The sequence below is a fragment of the Grus americana genome, chromosome 7 (genome assembly GCF_028858705.1).
Source record: "Grus americana isolate bGruAme1 chromosome 7, bGruAme1.mat, whole genome shotgun sequence".
In the NCBI taxonomy this organism is placed as follows: Eukaryota; Metazoa; Chordata; class Aves; order Gruiformes; family Gruidae; genus Grus; species Grus americana.
The window spans coordinates 41246931-41270451 of record NC_072858.1 but is presented as its reverse complement, the minus strand read 5'-3'; the positions used below and the strand labels follow the sequence as shown (position 1 = coordinate 41270451).

At 43.9% G+C, this 23521-nt stretch overlaps 1 protein-coding gene across 1 annotated transcript in view; it reads left to right on the top strand.

Annotated features, from left to right (window-relative positions):
* RNLS (renalase, FAD dependent amine oxidase) overlaps window positions 1-23521 on the top strand; it is a 79776-nt gene that overhangs the window by 39648 nt on the left and 16607 nt on the right. Inside the window, exon 5 of the mRNA XM_054831809.1 lies at window positions 18660-18833. Within this exon, the coding sequence (XP_054687784.1) occupies window positions 18660-18833 (174 nt within the window). The remainder of the gene's footprint in view (window positions 1-18659; window positions 18834-23521) is intronic.

Sequence of the window (23521 nt, the reverse complement as noted above, 5' to 3'; positions counted from 1 at the left end):
TAACCAACTGCTTTTGAAAAGTTTTCTTTCTAGTTGTTGGTTCTTGAAGTGTTTTTCCGGGGCCAGCTGCAGACCCTTCTAGTGACGGGAATTCTCTGTCTAGAGGAGTGCTGAGCTTCTTTAATTATCCCACCTCTCGGACATCTTTTTCTTCCAGATCCTTTTTAAGATCAAAATTGGACACAACATTTCAGTATGCACCTGTTGTATACAAATTCAAGCTCTACTCTAGCTTCCTGCATGGTGCTACAGATCATGCATGAGTGCCCACTCAGACAGGCTTTGTGCCATTAGCAAATTCCATTGCCATTAATTTTTCAGCAATTAAATTGTTTGTATACTTTTAAGCTTCTTACCAGTCTCTGTAGAGACCTGCTAGAAATACCCACTGACAGCTGCACCTCGAGACCTGTCAGCCCACCAGTTCCTAACCCATTTAGCATGACCTTTATTGTTAGAGTATGATGCTCTCTTTTAAGCCTTATGCCATACAGGGCTGAGTTGTATACCTCACAAAGATTCATGTATTGCCTGTATGTACTTACTTTAACCAACCAAATGGGCAGTCCCTCTGAAGAGAGCTTAGATTTGTTCAGGAATAGGCCAGGAAGACCTGTTTTGGAGTCACGTTACCATTAATTCTGTCGTTTTTATTAAGTGAGCTCCCCATCAGATTGCACTCACTATACTTGGGGACTGATGAACTGCTTTTTTCCCCCTACCTGAGTCTCTTCTGTTTGTCCTTTTGGCACAATATTGAAACCCTTGCACATCTTTGTGATTTCCTTAGAATTCCAGGATGTGTTAAAAATCTACATCAAAGAGGCCACAGGGAGATCAGCCAGCTGTTTTAGCACTTTTCAGTGGAAACTATCTATTATTTGTTGCCAGTCAAGACGTTATAAAAAGTAACAGCTTTCTCAGTACTGTATTTCTGTATTTGAAGATGCTTTGTCATCCATCCTTATGTGATAGAATTCCGCTTCCTTTTATTCTATATTTGGACAATAGTACAGAAGAACATTCCTGCATTTGTTGTATTTTAGTGTATTTTACCATTGCATCTGCTGGTGGGCCCAAGTCATTATTCAGGTTTATTTCTTTATTGTCTTAGCCTTTCGGTTTGTTTTCTGAAAATGTAGAATGAGCTCAAAACTTGTTTGGGACTGCTGCGCATTCAATCATAGAATATAATAATTTTTTAAGGTACTTTATGGTAGAGAGATCTGTTCTGGCATGGTTCTGCAGTTCAGAAGAGTACATCACAACCCACATAGCATATTTGGGAGAAGAAAAGCAGCTCCCTAGATTATTCCTTTCAGCAGTTACAATGGAAATCTTTAGAGAGTTGTTTAAGTTCTGACAACGTCTCCTAGAACCTGAGGTATTCCCTGTTGGGGGATGGGTGGGTGGAAATTTTAATTTATATTTGGTAACCAAATTCTAAGTTAGAGAGAGTAATCTTAACAAAAAAAAAAAATCTTTTACAAAAACTTAAACTGGTAACTGTCTTAGCTTCAGCAAAGTGTTGGTAAACACAGACTGCAGGTTTCCTATAAAGTTTCCATCAGTAAGCAGCGACATTTAATTTGCTCAGTCACCAGTTTTAACCCTGAACTGTAAAGATGATGACAGCTGCTCCACTAACTTCTGGTTGATAGGAGACATCCAATATAAAGCCCCATAAAATTATTTCCCATTTGAGCTCTAAAACGTAGAGCAACACGCGCAAAAGCTGTCTGTCGAACATACCTGGGGAAGCAATCCTTGACCGGCATGGTGGTGTTAGCAGTGGCAGCATGGGCTGCTGTGGTCCACTCAGAGCACGATATCTAGTTTTCTGCAGTTGCGGGCAACCCTGCATTAAATGTTGAGTCCAGTGTGGTCGGCTGAACTTGCCTGAGTTATGTGAGATGTTTCAAAAGCAAAGATGATGGGGTTTTTAGACGAAGTTGACTGCAGAAGCAAAAGAAATTCCAATCATCTTTTTTCTTAATGAACCAGTGACATCTGTGAACCTCACTTAAATGTCTCCATTTGGATGGACTCCTGTCAGTAACATTCTCAGCAGTGTCCAACAGACTAGATTTATTCCACCAGCACATCTTTTGTGTCCCTTATTTCAACCTGAAATACTTGTTTAAATTTTAGCATGAAAACATCAGGAACTAAAGAGCCTGCCTATTTATGTGGCTACAGTCCAGACCTGAAGAAAGGGCACAGACCCTCAAACTGGTGTGTGCTGCAAAACACTGGACAGACAAAGGAGAAAATAGAAAAATGTTTTTAATATAAGCAGGATCTCCAAAAACCACATTACCCATAGAGAAGGTACCAGAGTATGGTTGAGGTTTTCAGACATTTAGCACCAGCCAAGGCAACTTCAATTCTTAAACTGCATAATCGAAAATAAAGTACCCTGCCAATTCAGTAAAAGGATTCATCCCATTATCTCTTCTAAATTTAGGGAGACAGAACATCTGCCATGGAAATACACAAAAGTGTGTGTTAATCTTGGTTGTGAGCCTTCATTCTGCTCTGCCTCTCTCTTAACTTCAGTTCTATGTTTTCCTCTTTTAGTTCACATTTCTCTTGATTCATCCTTCACTTTCTTTTTGAAAAGTGATTTTCCTTAACCTTTTTTGTTTGTAAATCTGTTACCTCTGCCATGTTTTCCATTATTGTTTTCTTCCTGCCCTATTGCCTTGTAGTTCATGCTGTCTGTCTTCTGTACATACCACCTGGTACCTTGATTCTCATCTGCCCTTCTGTTTCTCTCCTTGCATTTCTTTATTCAGTCCTGGTTTCTTCCTTTTTCTCTCCTTCCTATCCCTCTCTGTCCACTGCATCAGATTCTTACGTTTGCAGTGCTGGAATACATCGGAAATGATGTTTTCCCCTCTCCCCTGCCCTTTTCGTTACTGAAATATGCACATAAGAATTCAAATACACTTCTAAAAATAGTAAAAGGATAAAACTGTTTGTTTCAGCTTTTCAGTCTTTGCTTTATTAGAACTTGTGGGAGGAAAGTCCCATAAAGTCTGTAACTAATTCAGCTGCAGGGGAAAAAAATAAAAGCAAAACAAAAATCAGGAAGAAACACAGCCACAAACTATTTGATTAAAAAAAACCCCACAAATCTCATGTGTGCTCTACCCATTGACAGTGTCAGTATGGCACATGTAGTTCTCAGTGGCATTTTATATCCTGGGTCTTTTTGCGTATGTGAGGGGGGTTATTGGGTATTCCACAGTTCTGGTGGTTGATAGTAAAGCTAACATAATTTGGTGTGAGATTAAAAGAAAACAGTTTACCTGGGGCATTTTTAGAGAAGATGAGAGTAATGTAAATTCTGAAAGATGTGGCAGATGAGAATTTCTTCCTGCAGGAAACGTCTGTCCAGGCAGGTAGTTGTGAATCTTGGCATTTGCCATTGTACAATAGACTCTTCTTCCCCAGAAAGTGGATTTGCTTTATCTTTCAAGACTGCTTAGGTGTTTCTCAAATGAAAATAAATGGATTTTATTTCTTTTTTTTTTTTTTTACACTTTGTACACAGTATTGTGAATATTAAGCTTTAAATTCTATGTAAATTTGGATCTGTAGATGTTTGTGACATGATTATAAAGATCATCAGCCCTGTGATGCTCCAGTATTACGTAGCTTTACCTCAGGGTATGGATTCCTGAAACTGCATGTCCCAAATTCTGTTCAACTAATTATTACAGAAGCAGACAGCTTCTAAAAATAAACTTTTCCATTAGATATTATGTTTTCAGAAAAGTTTTATTTTCCTCTTGAAAGAATAAAGTTTATGATTTTATTTCCTCCCCCACAACCCTCTAAAATACTGATAAGGCAGTATTTTACTGCCTTATATTTACTGGCTGCTTTTAAAATGCATTTGCGGTGAATTAAAGGCTTCGTAAAAATCCTCTAAGACAGGGAGCAAGTAGATGTGATTAGGCAAAAGGCTGATAATCAGAAAGCTACTGGTGCAAGGTAGCGTAGGCCTAGGTATGGGCATTGTATTTACACATGCCCCTTTGTGGTGGATTGCATTTAGCAAGTATTTGTTTTCCGTGGTAATGAGGCGAGAAACAAGTGTCTTTGCCTTGTGTCATCTCTCAGAATGTCTCTCACTTTGTGTCTTTTCTCTTGAAACCTATTGCATCTTCTTGCTGCTTGTCTTATAGGTAAGTGTACTGACAAACCAAGCACAGTTCTCTTGGTCTTGTCTTAGTAGAATACAAGCCCATCCTCTGAAATAATTTGTGTGCCTTTGAAAACATCGACTTGAAAGCCTCATTGGGAGTTTTAAATTACATTTAAATGTATTCAGTGTTTAAGCTCATGATGAGAAGATTTCTCCCAACAGTAGAAAATCACAGACTTCCTCCGAATATAATTTAGGCCTTTTTTCTGCAAATATTTGTGTGTGATTTGTCATGAATTTTCTAGCACCTCGATACTGGCATGTCTCTGTGCCAGTGCTGTTCCTCCACTTCTCACTGGTAACTTCGTGATCCTTTTGCCTTTTAGTTAGTGGACACTTTGCTCAGCATATGGTGACATGAGCAGTATGATTCGATATTTCTTGGGTTTTCAGCTCACCAATCCAAGGGAGAGGACAGAGTGTTATCAAATGGGGAAAACAGTCTCCTTGCAGCAACTCTACCACTCCGGAGTGGTTTCAGGACTTGTCATACTGAGGCTGACTTCAGAATCCCTTTTCACTTTTGGATTTATTCTGTGCTACTATTTGTTTCCTTCTTTGCTTTAATACTGGTCCCAGCTTTGCTATGGTGGAAGCAGAATAGATTAGGCAGCTGATTGCTCTCCCATCCGTAAGGGAATAATTCTTTGCAGATTTAAAAAACAGCATGCTAAATGATATTCATATCCATGTATGTGTTTGACTGTACCATCACGGCTTACGTGTCTTAGAGAAGTCAGGTGCCCAGCTTCCTCCAAGGTATAGCAAAATCAGTAAATACAGTGCAGTTCACATTTCTTCAGTGAAGTGACTGCGCAAGGTCAGTGCGATTGGAGATGTGCCTAGCCGTGCATCAGGAGAGCAATTCTGGGAGAACACCGTTCTCGCTAGGTCCAACACGCTCCAAGAGATGTATCAGTATGCAGTGAGGTCCCTGTCAATAGGTCCAGGTTTACTGCAGTAAAAGAGAGTGGAAATTAGCAGTTCTGTTAGATGATGCATCTGAGGATGACAAAATATATAGGCAACTTCAGGCCGAAGTAATGAACTGAAGAGAAGCAGCTTGGAAACATTTAAGCTAAATTATGTGGCAGATGGTCATTAATATTAAATTCATGGTCATTAATAATATTAAAGAATATTAATATTAAAGAAGGGAGACTATTTATGATGAATTGAGAAAACAAAACTTAGTAGTGAGAATTAACAGTAGAATAGATGTCCAAAAATTCCCTACAGATGTGTAAGGTCATTTAGTTCCCCAGTAACCATTTTTCTTTAGTATTTAAAGCAGCAGACAGATGCTCCAGTATTTAACACAATCTTTCCTTACCAGTAAAAAACCATATGGAAACTATATCTGTACACAGGAGGAGGGGATGGCAGCAAAGCACTTCTTGGCTGCGTTTTCAGTTCTGCTACGTCTACTGTTTAGGAAGGAATTTGATTGATTAATTCCCACAATGTTATGAGAAAGATCATTTTAGTTACTTTTGTTTGAGCAGTAGAAAACCTGTGTTTAGGAAGGTTACATGCCTTGCCCAAGGCTGTGTTGCAGGTCAATGACATAAGTGAGGAGGTAGACCAGAACTGGCCACTCAGGCTCCTGTTCAGGTTTCACTAGGCCAAACTCCTCCCGTTTGTGTATTCCTTGTCTGGAAAATGTGTGGGAATATGAGGTACTACTAAACTTGCAGTACAAAAGTGACATCCGGTAAAAGCACTACTGGTGGGCTGGGACGCGCTCAGAGCTGATGCTGGGTCTGCCTTGTGACAGAAAGCCAGGTAAGCGTTAGCAGAAGGTTTGGGGAGGGAGGGACCTCTCTTTCTCTAGTGTTGTTCTCCTGATTGTGTGGTTGTGTAGTTGGCCTACTCAAGAAAGATACAAGTTGATTGGAGCATCTTCTGTATGTATTCTTCCACTCATTTCCAAAACTCATGTCAGCACTATGCTTCCAACGCTGCCGCCTCTCACCATGGTTCACCAGCTCCATTCAGATACAGTTTTAAGTGAATACAGACACCAGTCCTTATAACCTGTTCTGTTTTCCTTCACAAAGGGCAGTGGTTTCTTCTGTCCCCCTTTGATTTCGTGATCAGAAGCGTAAATATGTCAAGTGATTTGTAAAAAAGAATCCTAACTTCATGTATCAGATGCAGAGACCTGATCTGACCAACTTCAGTGAGAGCTTGAGGTCGATGAAAATATAAGCTCATCTCTCCCTAGGACTGTGAAAGAAAACTGAATGTTAAACATGAATTAAATAAATAGTGAACAGAGGAGGGGGATATCACACTGCTGCTGGATACATCCTTGGTGTGCCTGCAACGTCAATATTGCGTGCAGTTGTGTTTTCATCATTCAAAAAGCATCAGAGATGCCCACAGGGGTGGATGGCCAGAGGCATGGGGTGGCTTCTCAGCAAGGGAGGACTAAATAGCCTGGGATTCTTCAGCCTGGAAGAGACAGCTGTATTGTATTAGCAGTCTGAAGTGTAAACCTCTCTTCCAGCACAAGAACTGGAAAGCCCAATAAAGCTGTTTGGACTGATTGAGAAAACAGAAAAAGGAGAGGTCTGAATAGAGGTAATACTGGCACTTACTAACAAGTCTGGTCTGAATGGGGGGAAAAATCCCCTAAAAATCACCCCACGGCGGTTCCTGTACAAGTTGAATACAATCGCTGCGTCTTTGTGATGTGCACAGCTCTACCCTGTATTATTTCCTTTTGCATCCTCCTGGTGATGAACTAGACATGTGTGTCAACTTTAAAAAGAGAGGAAAATATGTTAATTTTTTTGTATTAAGTGGAGATTTCCAGTGGCCAGCTGAATCCTTCCTCAATAATTAACGCCTGGAAGCATTTTCTCTAGTACTTAAACTGAAATAACTTTGTTGTCCATTATTGTAAAGCTGCATCTTGATTCTGTGAGCGTGCATTACCACTGTCTGGTATTGCATTACAGCTATTGACTTGAGTTTAGTCATAGGAAAGCATTGCAAGGAGTCGGTCTGTTCTGAGACCTTGTGGATGATCCTCCGGTTGCCATGCTTCAGTTTTGCATGCCATTAGGGTCTTCTACCATAGTCAGTGGGGAGCTGCAGCCTAGAAGCCTGAAACATCAGGCAGATCTAATTCAATTTATTTATGTGTTTATCCCGTCCAAGTCCAAACACAGAGCAGTAAGCCAATGTCTGCCTGTATTGCCTTGAAAAGCTTTTAATGCTATTTCGGCAGCTAGTGTCATACTTCAAGAAAATAAATCCTCTCAACTTTATTATTCAGCTCAATGCTGTGTACAGTAGGTGCATAAGTTATTTGCTAAATGTTTTATGATGAAGATTATGTAAGTAATGAGCTTTTACATTTTGGCACCAGAGATTAACAAAACTGCGTGTAGTACTTTGTAACTTGGTGTAGGAAGGACACTCTTCTAAGTCTTCTGTAATGATGTGGCGCAGCAGGGAGATGAATCTGGATTAATTTGCAAATTAATCCAGAGGAAATGTGACAATGAGCTTTATTTATTTTTCTAGCTAAACTTTTAAAAGTCTCTTAGCTCAAAGATAAGATCTTAAATCTATACAGAGGTCTCTGAATAAAATCAGATTTTTCTGGAATATGACTTCAGCTTCTATCGACTTCAGTGCCAGTCACAGAAACTAGTGGGCTTTGCCAGAATAACACCTAATAAATGTTGTTCTGTCTATAGTATGGAAACTATATTTGCAGTTGTGCTAGTGAGAGTTGTATGATGGCATGTATATATTCTGTGTCATTACCTACAAATGATTACAAAGTAGAACTGGTGTATACATGTTTATTATATTTTTTATTCGGACTTTATTGACTGATTTCTTGGGGTTCTTTGTAAGTGACTGTAAGTTCCAAGCATGTCCCAAAATCTCCTGGAAAATCCTGGGTATCTTCATTCTTTGCTGGAAGGAGTCAGTCTGTTCTGGTGGCTCCACAAAGGTGTTTATCTCTCCTCTCTCCCAGGAAAAACTGGAAGAAATTTCCCAGCTAAAATATGGGCATTTTAAACCATTATGAGACTGGCTTTCTCTCCCCAGGCGGGTGGTGGTGTAACCATAGGAAGAGTTTGGATTGTGAAAAATCAGTTATTGTCTTCTCCTTCAGTTTTACTTGCTCATAAATGTCATATCATGTTCTTCCCAGGGTGGAAGCTTACCAGAGGTTCATATTTAAACTAAGGTGTCATCAATTTTGAATCAAACCCATAGATATAATAAACCACAGTGAGCGGTATTTCTGTGGGTATTATGTGTTGGGTATCGCATATGCTGCAGGTTCATGAGACTAAAATGCCCTGCGCCGCCGTCGTACACATCTTCGGGGCTGTGTTGCTTCCAATGGCATCACTGTGGAAATGACTAGATTTTTGGTTAAGAGTTAGCTTCTGTACTCTCAACCCAGTCATCCAAATAATGAGTCTCAAAAGTTATTTTCCCCATTAATACAAATACAAAAACTGTGAATCTAATGTCAACAAACACATTAAATCCACCTGCAAATTGGACCCTGAGCTATCAGGCTGAAGAGAACAGCATGGAGCTCCTCAGCTGTGTATAATACAGTATACAGGTTAAGAATAACCTGTGGAATTGGGGAAGGAGGAGAGAGGTTTGTTAAATTTAAAAATTTAATTATATATTAAAAGTAAAATAAAAATGTGTATATATATATATATATATAAAAAAAGATTGTAGGTTTGGGTCAGGGTTATTTTGGGTAAAAAGTATGACCTGAGCGTATAAGGAGGTATAACAGGGTTCAATTTAAAGGGAGAGAAAACGAAGACAGTTTTGCAGCGTGCTCCTATACCAGTCTCCTACAACAAAACCGCAAGATTTATGCCAGTTTGGGCTGGAGGAGGCAGACGCTGGGCTTGGCCTTTGGGGTGGTGCCAGGGTGTTCGCACCCGAATGCATCAGCCCTTCCCATGCTGCTGAGTGAATGTTAGCGCAGCAGCTGCAGCACAGTCCAGCGCTTGGCAAAGATCCCATGGAGCATCTCCCCGGTTCCTCATCCCTCCTCTCCTCACCTGCCCTTCCTCCAGGAGACAGGAGCTGGTGGTGCTCTGCCCTCGTGCCTCGATCCTAGAAACGGTGCAGTTTCACTTCTCTATTGATAGCAATAGTTGACTCGAACACAATGTGCGGTGCTGTAGGGGATTAACGTAAATGTTTCTTGTGAAAATTGATGGAGGCCTTAGTTTAATAGTGAGTGGATTGCTAATCGTCTTATCAAGAGCAGCTGGTGGATAGGTATTCAAGCTTAATTCTCAAAATCATTAGAAGCTTCATAAAAACTTACGTGTACTGTCTTTTTTTCCCCAGCATCTTTATTTTCCGCTTAATCATCTGCATTTCTAAATATGCCTTTCATTCCTGTGCCACAGACTTTAGATAAAGAAGCTTTCTGCCAAGTCAGCCAGGACTGCAGTGATTAAGTCGAGTTGTTAAGGATGTTGCATACACGCAGGAGTGAGCATCGTGTTGGATCCAAACAAGATTATTCAAACAAAAGCTGAGCATGATTAGAAAATTAAAAGTATGTTTAGTGAGTATTTCAATGCAGATATAGGCATTGTTCCATTTAACTTTTCTGCTGCCTTTTTAAAAGAATCTCGAGCTGTTTGATAAGGAAACTGAACTTAAAAATGAAGCCTTTCTCATAACCTCTGCTCCCTCCTACGCAAAGGCAGAAGCAGGAACAGCCTGCATCTTGAAACGGTCAGCGCGGTGGCAGAGGGCCAGCGTCATGGCGTGGTGTCAGCATTGATGACCATGCAGAGGGGGATTGCCTGAAAAGTCTCTCCTTTGTCACCGCTCAACTGGAGAGCTCAGGGCAGCGGCTTCTTGCTCCGGAGAGCGGCAGGAAAGGTCTCCACAAGCCTGCGGGGGAAGGAGTGGTTGCCATCCAAGGAGGCTTCGTTGTGTGAAGGTTATGATAACGTGCTGTCCTGATAATTCATCTCCCGAACAGAGCTCTGGTAGCACTCTGTCAGCTGTGACAATAAACCGTAACTCCAGGTACTTAGCTGAGCTGCCTATTCTGCTGGGTGAGCGTCTTACTAAAATCTCTTGATACCTCGGCTAAAAATATCTTTGTTGCCGTTTAACCACAGAGTTTCCTTTTTAACTTTTAAAATAGTAGTGATTACTAGCCGCTTACAAATACTGTGTCACTGACAACATCTGATTGACACATTTAGATTTGCTGTCAGCATATCAGTAAGTCAGATGCTGCAAATAAAATCTTAAGCAAAGTCTAAGGAAATAACAAAACCTTTTGGGGGATAGCGTCAGTGGCAGGGTTATTGAGGGCATAGCTGTGAAAGAAGCATATGGTTACAGAAATAAAGTATGGAAAAAATGAAGAAAGCAGAGAGAAACCTTCCTAGTCAAAGGCCAAATTGAGTACTAGGCGATTGTAGGGGGGCTTGTGCACCAGCTTGTCCCTCTGCTGGGAAACAAGCAACACCTACCAAAATCCTTCATAAATTCGTCAGGTTTTCTTAAATCCAAATGTCTGACAAAATTTTCTGGAAGGTGGGAAAGAGAACAAAAGGAGACAGGGGCAGGACGTTTTATTTCTCTTTGTGCCATCCCATGGCAGGTGGGGACTGGGAGTTGGGCAGGACTGGTTTTATTTCCAGAAGAGGAAGGTCCTGAAGACTGGAGGGCAGCTGGGCAGTGACAAAAGATAGCTGGTTTCCTCCCGGGGTGCAGGGGCATCTCCCTGTCTGACCTCAATGCTGAGCCTTTCAAGAGATGAAGGGGATATTTTCTTTGCAAACATGTCGAAGCAGGAGCTGGTACTGACGCACTGCATAAGCCAAGGTTGCCGACAAAGCTTCAGCTCAAGTTTTTGCTGCCTAAAACTCAAGCAGGGAGGAATAGAGGGTAACTGTAGAAGTACCTTTTCCCTCCTGTAGTCCTTGTGGAGGGACACGGGGGGCAGTTTCATCCCTTAAAACAAATCACAGTATCATTCAGAGTGTTTTCATTTTTCCTGATTTCTTACAGCGCCAGCAGGACTGTTGTGCTGAGCAGAAGCCACTAGTCCCATCAGACACACCGTGTCAGACCTGCTTGCTAGGAATGGCTTCAGAAAGTTCTGAAAGCAGGCCCACGCAGAGCAGGAGTTACGCTGAATTGGGAGGATACTCTGGAAAAGTCACAAAGCTCAAGCCAGGCTCTAATACCACCAAAGCTAAAGCTGTTGGATTATTAGAAGAATAAGGAGTTTCCAGTAAAAGAAGTTAAGACTAAAAAAGAGTGATCTTTTCCTAAAAGAAAACACTGTAAGTCAAGCATCCTTGTATTTTACTGTTTTAATAGCACTATGATTCATTAAAAGTCCTGCTATAGTTTTTTTTTTTTCTTTGTGCGTCAGAGGCTGTTAATGTCTAGATGTCTCTAGATTTACAGTTACCTTGGCCATACCTAGTAAGCGATTTTGAATATATCCAGCGATAGCTGTGTGTGATAACAGAAACTGTATCTGTCTGTTGTCTTCTTTGGAGCTGCTAGTTGTCAGGATGCAACATCCTCTGTGCCACCCAGAGAGACTGTACGGTGAAACAAAATAAGAGTGTTTTCCCTCTCATCCTTGGAAGTCTTTCAAACCAGGATCTTAATTTGTTTACCCAAGTTTGCCCACACATCCTTATGTGCATGCAAGAGCTGGACACAAGCATCCCAGCTGAGCTCTGGAATCATCTGGTGACTTGATAGGGAGATAAGTATCCACAAGCTTTTAGAAGTACCGAATTAGGAATAGCAAAACTTTCCAAAACAAGTATTATTTTAAATGCATCTCACATTGTAGCATCTGCTTTTCCCTGCAGTTCCCAGTGTGGTTTTTCCCTGTCCCCAGCAGCTGTGACCTGCAGTGACAGGTACACAGGACTTTGTGTGAAGTTACAAGTAACTTATCTGCTTCAGTTACCAGACTGCCCTGAATCCTTTACCGACCCATCATGTCTCTTCCTCATCTCTGCTTGCTCAAAGTTGCAAGTCTGGTCCTTGCCGGAGCCTCTGACAACTGCCTCGAGCTGGCGGTGAACGGTCCAGGTGTTGCCTAGCTGCTGCGGTGCCTTTCTGCAGATAAAAGTGCATATTGCAATCCCCTCCCTTACTTGCTGGCAAATGACTAAACATCCAGGATTAAATCTTGATCATCCTAATCGGTTCTTGGCCATCAGAGCAGCTGGGTTTATTTTTGCTTCCCTGGCCTCCGTGATGGTAGGCAGGGCTCAGTCCTGGACTCCTGAATGGCATGGTGCCTGTGCTCCCAGCCTGCCAGCTGATGCCTTGGCTGTCCTCTCTCTTGCTGGCCCTAATGGGATCTCTGGGTCCTCTCCTTCCCACAACACGAGTGAGGCAGTGAGGTGACATTAAAGTACTGGAACAGCAGATAAAAGGCCCTTATTATATTTATTGAGTGTTACAGATAAGTAATCCACTCTGCTGTCAGTGTCTAGAGAAACAGCAAATAAAGTATACATGCCCCTTGCTTTGATGTGATGAAATCTCCAGAGGACATTTACTTCAGTGACATTCGCAATGCAGTTGTAGCTGAGTTTTTCAGTGGAAAATATAAGATCTTCATGTCTTTATGCTTTGCTTTAAAAATACCGCTATGGCTGATTCTTGTATGCTGGACAATTCCGTGGTCTGAAAGCTGGGGTTTTTTTTCCAAAATGTTATTAAAATCATCTTAACCGTTTTTGTTGGAAGGGGAAAAATTAATAGTTATTTTGTGGTTTCATACACAACATTAAAACAACAGTCTGGTTTTCATTTAAGCCAATAAAAGTATGGAAATTCAAAATGAAGGCTCTCTTCATGTCCTTAGATCAACTTGTTGGCCTTGCTAAAACACATAATGGATGGAGCAGGGGAAAAACCTCAGTCTTACAACCCGTAGCATTGCTTTCATGTACAGTTCAGCTTTTTTGTTGCTGGATTTCAAGCTTGACATCACTTTATTGCCTGTCTTCTCAAGGTATAAAAACTTCCTCGTTTTTGTAAATTTGCAGCCAGTTGCATCTGGTGAACCACAGACGTTATTTTTAAAAAACCTAAGTAATAGTTGAGCAAATTGGTTAGCAAACTTACATCAGTAATTGAATTTATACACTTTTAAATTTTGAGACATAAACCTATTTGGGACAATGGGTATTAGTCATTTCTGGTCTATGGTACATACGGTCAGAAAGAGCCCCAGAGGCACTGGCATGGGCTGCAGCACGGGAAACCCCAGCCGGCCCCAAGGAAGCAGCTCGGCCTCGTGCAAGCGGGGTGTCCCCGGGAAGGAGCCCCGAGCGGTGGGGGATCCCCATCCCCGGGGATGCCCAGCCCTGCTGCAGCTGCCTCACACCAGAGCACTGTGAGTCCAATGCACTCGCGTGTGGGGTGGCTAGCATTGCAGCACTGCCCCTCTGTTTCCACCCTGCAGGTTCTGCACCTTCCAGCTCTGGGTTACCCAAGGACAGGGCAGAACTGAGTCTGGAGAAACTCCTTGGTGTTTCTGCAGTTCACTTCTTGCCAGTGAGCAGTCTGCCACTGTCCCCGAAGTGCCTGCAGGTGCTGGGCAGTATCACCCAGTGTCCTTAGCCTGTGCTGTTCTTCCCTCGCCACTGTGAACCAGCTACCCTAGCTGTTCACAGCCCTTTGATCTGTTAAGTCACAGCTCTGTCACTTCTGGCTGGTGCCCACACCCTGGAAGCTGCCTGCCCTCCCTCTTCTCCCCTCTCCTGGGAGGGAGGTTGCTCAGCTGGGCTCACTGCCTGCCTTCATCCGCTTTCCCAGCATACCCCGGCCAAGCTCCATGCATATGTGTACGCTTAAAGCTGATGAAATTGTAACTTACCTTTGATTGTCACGCTGCTGTTCAGCATCCATCCCCAATGACCTCTAACACCTTCTGAAACTTTATAGCTTGTGAAGACCGGTCCATAAAGTAATGTTAAGTCTTAAACAAGGTACTTCAGAGCCAACTGGCCGGCTCGGCTTTGGCAACACTTCATGTTGTGAAGGTTGTACCTGCTGAAGCGCTCCGTGTAATAAACCATTTGCCTGAGCAAATTTAAACCCACCGGTCCCTTCCCCTGCAGCAGTCCACGTGTGCTGCAGAGCAGAGGCAGGGTACGGCACCTGCAGCCCCCGAGCTGGGCAGTTTGTCTCTATCTCAGATGCCCTGAGCTTTGTTGGGGGAGTTTGCTTTGCAGGCTGGAGGAGTTCTTGTTTATTTTTTTCTCCCCAAGGAGAAAGGAGTTGCCAAAGTAAGGTGGACAAAGACTAATGTTTTAGATGGGATATTGCAGCTTCATATTTATTTGCTTGTTTATAGGACTTTTATATTCTTTCGAAGCACGATAAGAATGCGTAATACATTGTGATTATTTATCATAGCTGTAGGAAGAGGGCCTGGTGGTGATGGAGATCTCAAAACCCAGCTGTGCAGAGGCCTTACCTGGAAGGACGGGAGTTTCTGGACAAGATCTGTCCCCTCTGCCGTGCAGCGTGTGTTTAGCAGCAGCTCTGTACGCTGTCTGGGCTCTTGTGGTCTGCCAGGAGGAACTGGGATGAGCACTGAAATTGCTAACGTCGCCGTTCGGACTTGGCAGTGAAGAGCCCCTGAGACGGTTCACGGATGCTGGCACCATGTGCCTGTGCTGTTAAATTCACGGCTTTAGCAGGGAGTTAGCACAGGCCAGGGAACATTTCCAGCGAGGCGGGATGTGCGAGGTCCTGTCCCGCTGGCATCCTTTCCTCTGGGGCAGTGTTCCAGCCTGACCCGCGACCCCGCTTAACCCCGTCCCTTCCCCTCCTTGTCGCAGGCTTTGCCAAGCGGCAGTGCCACACTGCAAGATCTCCTGGTCCTGGGGGCTGCAGAGGCTGGAGAGAAGCTGTGGAGAGGGGAAGAATGGAGGAGGACGGAGATGACAGCCTGCAGAAGACTCACGGAACTGGGGGAGCGCTGCCAGTGCCCGGGTCACTACAAAACCTTTGAAAGGCACGAAAAGCCGGGATGAAAGCCAGCACCCCACCACAGCCTAGGGCAGCCGCCCTGCCAGGCTGCACTGAAGGTTTGGCATGGGGCCCCACACACCCGGGAGCTCCCCAGAGGAGCAGCCTGGCCTGAAGGAAGGCAGAGTGAGCCTGGGCAGGGTCCTTTGCACACTGTGGCTTTCGGAGCTGATCAGCCAGTCAGCACACACAGGCAGAGGGTCCACACCACATCTGGAATCCTGGGGCAAGATGGGAGCCACCACTTCCTCATGTGGGACATGCTCAGGGTGAAGCAAGAAGAAATGACCTGGAAGAGCAGCTCTTGCAACTGCTGCGCTCAGGTTTTTCCTGGAGCACGTTGTACGGGGTTGTTCTTCCATGGAGAGCATGTATGTGTGCTGCAGAAGCGCGTTCAAGGCAGTAGCATAACGACAGCGTCCTCCATGCCAAACTATTGCTGGGTCTTGGTCACAGAACAGCAGTATGGCAAACGGTGTCCTTAGCCGGTGCGCTATTCCGTCTCCCCAGGGCATCCTCCATGCCAAACTATTACTGGGTCTTGGTCACAGAACAGCAGTATGGCAAACGGGAACCCTACCACGCCATAACTTACATAGAGGCAGCTTTGCCAAGGTAAAGTGACAGCAGAGGTCAAGAGGTCTTTAAGCCAACGCTTAGAGGAGTTCCTGAGGTCCATGGAGAGGAGTGGATCCTCCTTGGAAAGATCTAGGTGCAGGAGTGAGGTGACAGGCAACTGGGCCTCCTCAACACCACCTCAGAGGGGGGCTGAAGAGGGAAAAGGAGCTTCTTCAAAACCCATTGTGCTCAGTCAGTCCTACCCTCCTGGAGCAGGCCTGTCCTCTGGCTTCCTCTGTCAGGCAGCTCCACCACCACCCCCCCTAGGGCCAGATGCCTCATTTCTCCTCCTTTCCTCTCCCTAGCTTTCATGGGTTGATCAGTGTTTCTATGTGTCGTCCACATTTCTCTGTTCCCCAGCGTATTTGTGTTAAAATTTGTGAGGGTTTTTCTTGGGGGGCATTTCAAGGTTTATTTCTGATGGGATTTGAGATGGAATCTGACTTGTGATCCTCTGGTGATCAAGTAAGGCTGGTGTGGGTGCAGAGGTCGTGGTGGGGTGGAGGAAAACAGCCAGGACCCTGAGTTAGGAGAGCACTCTGTACATGAGGTCGCTGTTTCAGGGGAGGAGGCAGAAAGCAGCCTCTGAAATCAATCTTCTCCATGATCCATGGAGGAATAGAGTGGAGAGACATCACAGAAAAAATACACAACTAAAGAAACAATGGAATCGAGTAGATACCTACGAGTAGCCTGGTGGGTTTTCAGGTGAGAGATTGTGACAGCAGACCGTGCATCCTCCTGTAGAAGATACCTGTCTGTAAAGAGTGTACTCTATGTCCTTGGTGAACCTTGTCTTGTGAGACATAGTAGGCTGCATGGCTTACTTATTGAGCCTCACAGAGGGGAACTGAATAGGGACATCAGTTGTCTCCCTGCACATTTTGGGACGTCACATGGCAATGTTGCCAGAATGGATCAGTCATGACAAGGAGTTTGGACTTGGCACCTGTAGACTTGCACAGCTGAAACGGTCACCCACAGGTTGGTAAGAGCTGGGGTGACACCAGCCCTCCTCTCCACCAGGACTGAGTCAGGAATAACACTCTCCCCTGCTCATTGTCCTCTGCTTGCAAACAGACTCCAAACACAGGCAGCCTTGATGCAGTTTGAGAAGGGAGTGTGCCGGTAGCAGTGGTGAGAATGGACTTTGATGTGGACTGGTGGTATGTAGGCTTTACAGGTTTAGTGGCAGTTGTTGCAAGGACTTCTCAGCACAACTGAACGTACTCTCAAACGTGCATACTGCTGGAGAACACTCTGCTGGACCCCTGCCCCTGGCCAGCACTGCGTGACTCAGGAGTGCCTGCGTCACGACACCGTGCACGGAGGTTTGATTTATAGTCCTGGTTCCTAGAAGTCTCACCTTGGCACAGCAGGAAGTATCGGTTCCCAGGAAAAGAGCACGTGTTGGTGGAGTGAGTGTGTGATGAAGCCATCCTGGTTGCAAGTTCTGAGGAGCAGCACTAGTCACGACAGCAAGGTCAGTCACGCCAGCGTATTTCTCTGAAGCACGTTAATTGAGTCGCGTGGTGGTGGTGTGGGCAAGGTTTGCAGAATCACACAGTCCCACCAACTCTGGCTGGAGGCACCAGGGTGGGGGTCTCCAGCCTAACGCTGGTCCCAGCAGGTCCTACACCGCAGGTGCAGCAAGCTGTTCAGGGCTGGTCTGTCTTGGGGCAGGACTTCTGCTGAAGTCCTTCTGAAGATACCACTCAACACCTGACCTGCTGCCTGTGGGAAGCGCCACAGTGGATGTAGTCATCAGCTGCTCCTTTCTTCGTACAAGATGTTCGTCATGTCAGCTGAATTTTGCACAAAAATGAAGCACGTCGGTGGTTGTTCTTTGCCTCTCGATATCAAATCTCCAGACAAGCCCAAAAGAGCGTGCAGTTTTGCGAACAAGCGGGAGACCGCTGTGATTCTGTCTTTGTACATCCTGCTCCAGCTTGCAGAAGCGTTGACTGTCCATTCAACAGTACAAAGAAAGACATGGTACCTAACTCCACGATTAGTGAAACTGTTGTATTTCTCTTTGGCATGAAATAAAACAGCATTTGAATGCACAGGGGGGCTAATGCTACTTTGCGCAGGTTTTTATGTGGATTCTAAAATTGAGGCAAAAAGCAGATTTTACTGTAATTAGAAGAGTCAGTCAGAGGAAGGAATGGATTTATATTTGCTCTGAAATTTTCTAAACTGCTTTAAAATACCTTCAGCTGAAGGAGCTGAACTTCACTACGAGCCCTTTGTGTGCTGAAGTGCAGAGTTTTCTTCATCCACTTGAATTGCAACACAGAAGTTGCAGGGCTATTTTCCCCAAGAGTCCCTGTGTTCATTTTGTTGATATGTGAAGTCACTGGGGTTTTTGCAGAGTCATACAATCATTTTCTTGATGTGTTAGAGGCAACCCAAACCTTTTATTCCCATTTATTCACCCTTTGAGAAAAGATTTGGAAAAAAGTCACTGGTCATCGAAGTTTCAAGTCAGAGGCAACTAGCAGAGAACTGGGAGATAAACCACCAACAGATGGGGGAGGGTTGTGTGTGAAGGACGTACTCTACATCATGCGCCATTAAAACTTCATGAAGAGGTGTCCCAGAAAAAATACTACAAAGCGCTAGGCTTAATATTAAATTCTTAGTTTTAGCAGTCCGGTCATCTTCAGGAAGGAATAATCAGTTTAAGCACAGCATTCACACATTTAATGTTTGAAGAGAAGAGGGATTGTCTGATTTTTCTCTTTTTTTTCTTTCACAGTAATTAATGAAAGTCAAAAGCAGCAACTGGAATCTGCAAGCTACTCCTCCCGCTACGCTCTGGGACTTTTTTATGAAGCCAGTACACGGATTGATGTCCCCTGGGCTGCACAGTACATCACCGATAATCCCTGCATACGCTTCATCTCCATCGATAATAAGAAACGCAATATAGGTCAGTGCTCCTATTATTTCCCTTAAACACAGTGACAATAGAGGGTGTAGATCATGAAAAATGCTGTTTAATTGAGTGTTGCTATTCTGAACAGAGCAAGTATTTAACTCCAAGCCACAGCGGATAACATTTAATGTCACATTTGGCCTGTAATAAAATACACAATGAAAGCGGGAAGGTCCTCAGAAAATCACCACCCAGCACATGGTTTACGTTACTGCATTTATGAAACCAGTGTCAGGGGATCTGAGACATCAAAATGTTGCTATTCCAAGAAAGAGCTGGAGTTCCTTTGTTTAAACATTGATTCATACACATGCCAATTTATCTCCCATCATCCATTACTTTACAACTCCTTTCCACTAAGCGTGCTTGGAAGTAGTAATGAGTTATATAATTGAGGCTGTTCAGTCTAATTCAGAGTTAGCCAGTGTGCTTTTATAATCACGGAAAATCCTTGAAATGGCTGCACATAGTACGGCTGCTCGGTAAAGCTTGGAGGACATTCCACAAGGCAGAAACTTCTCATCTGTTTCTGGAAGATGGCAGTTGAGTAAGTATATGTTTTATTTATTAAATGTATTTCATATACCAAGAGTGTGTTGGCATAGAATAGCTCAAGAATAACCGCTAGCATTTGACTTTAATCAAGTTCATTAGGAGCTGAAAATGCTTCCCCATTCTGTTATTGCTCACATTGCGACGATGACCAGGTTTAACCACATCCGTGAAGTGATGGTAAAAACCTACCACCTTTGTGGTGATCTACAAAGCACTGTGACTCACTGTCACAGAGTAAGGAAGGATTTTCATTATCAGCTGCTGCCTAATACATAATTATTACGTATTACCAAGTTCACTGCGCTAAAGCATGTTCAGATTTAGACCTGGGAGACTTCTGTTTCTAGTCTTCCTTGTTCAGTTGGGATTCCTTGCTTCCTGCCCATGGTCTGCAGACACCAGTGATGTTAGTACCTGCTGGGCAGGGAATTGCAAAACTTGTCCTTATATCCACGCTCCATAACCATGCTAGAAATCAGCCGTAAGGTTGAGCATGCCTTTCCTCTCTTACACCATAAACATGCGATTTAATGTAATAAGCTATCATGAGGGAGTGTCACAGTATAGCGGCCACACTGCTGGCTGTGACCTCTGAAGATCTCTGTTCCAGCTCCCACTCACAGCAGGCTGTGCTAACACAAGGACAGGGCAGCCGTGCCTTGTCTAGCTGAGGTTTTTAAAAAAAAAACAACAGGGTGGAGATCCTCCACATTGCTGGTGACCTGTCCCAGGGCTGCACCTCCACTGAGGGAAGAAGTGATTCTTTATCTGCAATCTGAAGTTCCCAGGGCTCAGTCTGTGAATGTTGCCTCCTGTTCCGTTGTCTGCCTCTACCAATTAGAGTCACCGTCATTCAGGTTGGAAGGGACCACTGGAGGTTGTCTGGTCCTACTCCCACGCAAGGTTTGAAGTTAGATCCAGCTGCGAAGTTAGATCATGTTGCTCAAGGCCCCGATGTGATGTGATTTGCCACCTTTGCACTGCTGGCTTATATTCAGCCGTGGATGCACCATAACCAGCAGGATCTTTTCAGAAAGGTCTGTTGCTCAGCCAGACTGATGGGTGGGGCTGTCCTGTGTCACCGCAACCAGTCCTTGTTGGGGTGATAGTACAGTTCAAGTCAGCTCTTCCAACTACGCCCTTCTTTGCTCCAAAGCCAGCTGGGTAGCAATGGCTTTTGGAAGTGCAACAGCAGTTTATGCTGGGAGCAAAGGAGTTGGAGAGATGAATCAACTCATCACTATGGAAGCTCAATTTCGTTATTTCTCCTAAGAATTTAGCTTGTTCATCTGAAAAGAGGGGAAATAAAACAACAGAATGGCTGAACTGGCCAAAACAAAGATGCATCCACCCTGATATGCTTCCTCCAGCAGGGATCAATAGTGAGTATGTAAAAAAAGAGTGTAAGAAAAGCCAAATACAGAGTGATTTTTTTTTTTTTTTTTGCATTGTCTGCTTGTTACTGACAAGGTGCAGCTGAAGATTTTCTTCCATCTAAGATAATATTGCCATCATTGTTTTCAATGGTAAGTACTTGATAGTTAATAGCACCTGCTGGTGTTGTCCATCCCAGCTGCCTGATTCTAGCTGTGCAGAAGAGGACACAGCGCAAGGGAGAAATTCACCCATCCTCTCCTCATCTGCTTGCATATGTGGTCTCAAAGCGCCAGCACTGAGAACAACAAATGTGGCGTTACGATGGAATTATCAAATAGCTAAGTACTGTGTCTTTGCTGTCTCCAAATGCAGTTTAACCAAATAGCGTGTTATTTGGGGCATATTGTTACAAATACATAGAAACTACCAGGACATCAGTGTTGACACATACCTTTCTCACTGAAATTTCCCTCATATCATGGGAGAGATCTGTTTATATGAGTGATTTTTTCCAAGAAGAACAAATTGAATACCTTCATAGGGCTGGAACAAGCTGGGGACCAGCAACTGAAGATGATTTCTCTCTGGTAGGGCCCTCCTTGTGACATACAAACAGTCAACCAGCCACCTTGACTGCACCGTCTTTCCTGGTGAACTTGCATCTTGCAGGTTTGCACTTTGTTGCAGGAAAAGCAGTACTAGAGAGAGAGCAGTAGATGTTAGCTGGAGCAGTATTTCTGGCTGCAAGTGCTCAAGGTGAGCACAGAAGGATTGGAAGGTGTGCCTGTATTTGGTTCAGTAATGCTGACGTGCAGAAGTATAAAAATCAAAAGCGGTCACCAAGTGATTCACTCTTCTTCAAACACGTGCACGGCTCTGCTGATAATAGACACACACGCACATACGTACTATGACAGCATGGGCAATGGGGGCTCAATGTGAAACTTATTTACATGTATGGAATGCTGCAGCCAGAATACTTGAATATAAAGTTCCTTTATGTTTGTTTTAGCACATATGAAAGTATTTTGCATTTCGATTTTTCTTTCCGTGCTTCTGACTGATCTCCAGAACATTTCAATGGGAGGCACAGCAGCACCTCACTGTCCCTTGTCTGCTGTCTGGTTTTTTGGGGTGCCATTGCTGATGTTTTAACACCACACTCCAGTCACTCATCGTTCTTCCCATTCTTCAACCTTGATTGATCCCGATTCGTCTGAAGAAGATGATGGTGACAATGAAGAAGAAAGCATTCAAAGAGAGAAAGCAGAAATGCTCAGACTAAGATTTACATTGGGTCTCCTGGGTGAAGCAGCTGAGATCTTTCAGGACAGTCATCCTTCCCAAAAAGCCGTCACCTTCTCCAGTTGATGCCTGAATGGTCCTGCTTCCACTGTTCCTCCTCTATGCCGTATACACTGTCCCTGTATTTTCAGTGGTTTATTATTTCTCAAGCACCTGCATGCATCCCGCCCTCCATTGCATGAAGCTAAATAGGAAAATTGTGGTGCTGCCCATCAGATGTGGCTGCAATGCTTATCAGGAGTGCATCCTCAACAGATAGAGGAGCATGGCTGCAGTTCTCTAGGCACAAGTAAAAATGACTAATGAATCAGACACAAACAGAAATTTGATTTTTCTAGTGTTTCTACACCTACTTTGATGTATCCACAATTAACGGAGGTTTATCTAACCCTCGTTACCACCTCAAATGGTAACATTTTAGTAAACAGCATTCAACTATAGAGACCCAAAGGAGATAATTCTAGCTTTCTGCTAAGGGACTTTTTGTTAAACACGTCATTATACAAAAAATATCTACATCTATATAATGTCTACCTAAAAGCAGGTAGGCTAGCCCTCAAAGGCCAGAAGGCAAAGTCTAGCCCTCACTATGAAAGTCCAAACTGTCCTTTTCGTTTGTATGAGACGTGGTAATCCCTGCTTTGACTCATTTAGTAAAGCAGATGTGTAAAACTCTCTTTCTTACGCAAATTTCACATTTTACTGGTGAAATACCTGAAACAGCCTTGTTACAATTATACAATAGGATGTGTTTGTTAACAGAGCCAGTGAGTTGCAGTCTGTAATTCTCCAGAAATCTCAGCCTTTACTTGCTTCCCTAAGGACGGCTCACACCTCACTGCGTTGTGACGAGCTGCAGCACTCTGAATCACTGCTTGTTGCACAGCACTCACAAACTCATAAAGCCTCTTCATACGGAGGCATCCCCTCTCTTTTTGTTTTCTCCTTAATTCCTTTATGCAGACTGCTCAAGGGTTACTGGTTCTTCAGATATTTGTAGTGTAATGTTATTCTTTAAATCATAACTTTGCATTCAACATAACTCTCATCAGCATGTCCCCTGGACTTTATAATGCAGAACAAGCTGGATGACCATGCCGTCTTTCTGTCAGTCCAGGTGGGTGAGACAGAACAGCATGACTTCTCAGAGTTTCGTCTTTGTTTGCACTGCTAGAGAGGAATACGGTCTTCTGCGATGGATGAATCCTTGCTGCGATGGGGAGGAGGTAGCGAGCCTTACCCCTGCACAGCTGAGCCTGCTGGGGAAGGCACCGGCACCCAGGGAGCCCCCGCAGCACAACGTGCTACCATTAGTTGGCTTCATCGTGACACAGCCTAGTTCCTTACTGATAACTACAGATGACATCTGTTTTCTTCCCGATTTATGCCGACGAATCAATAATAAAACTGTTTCTCTGATACTGCTGTTACTAATGTAATCTGGA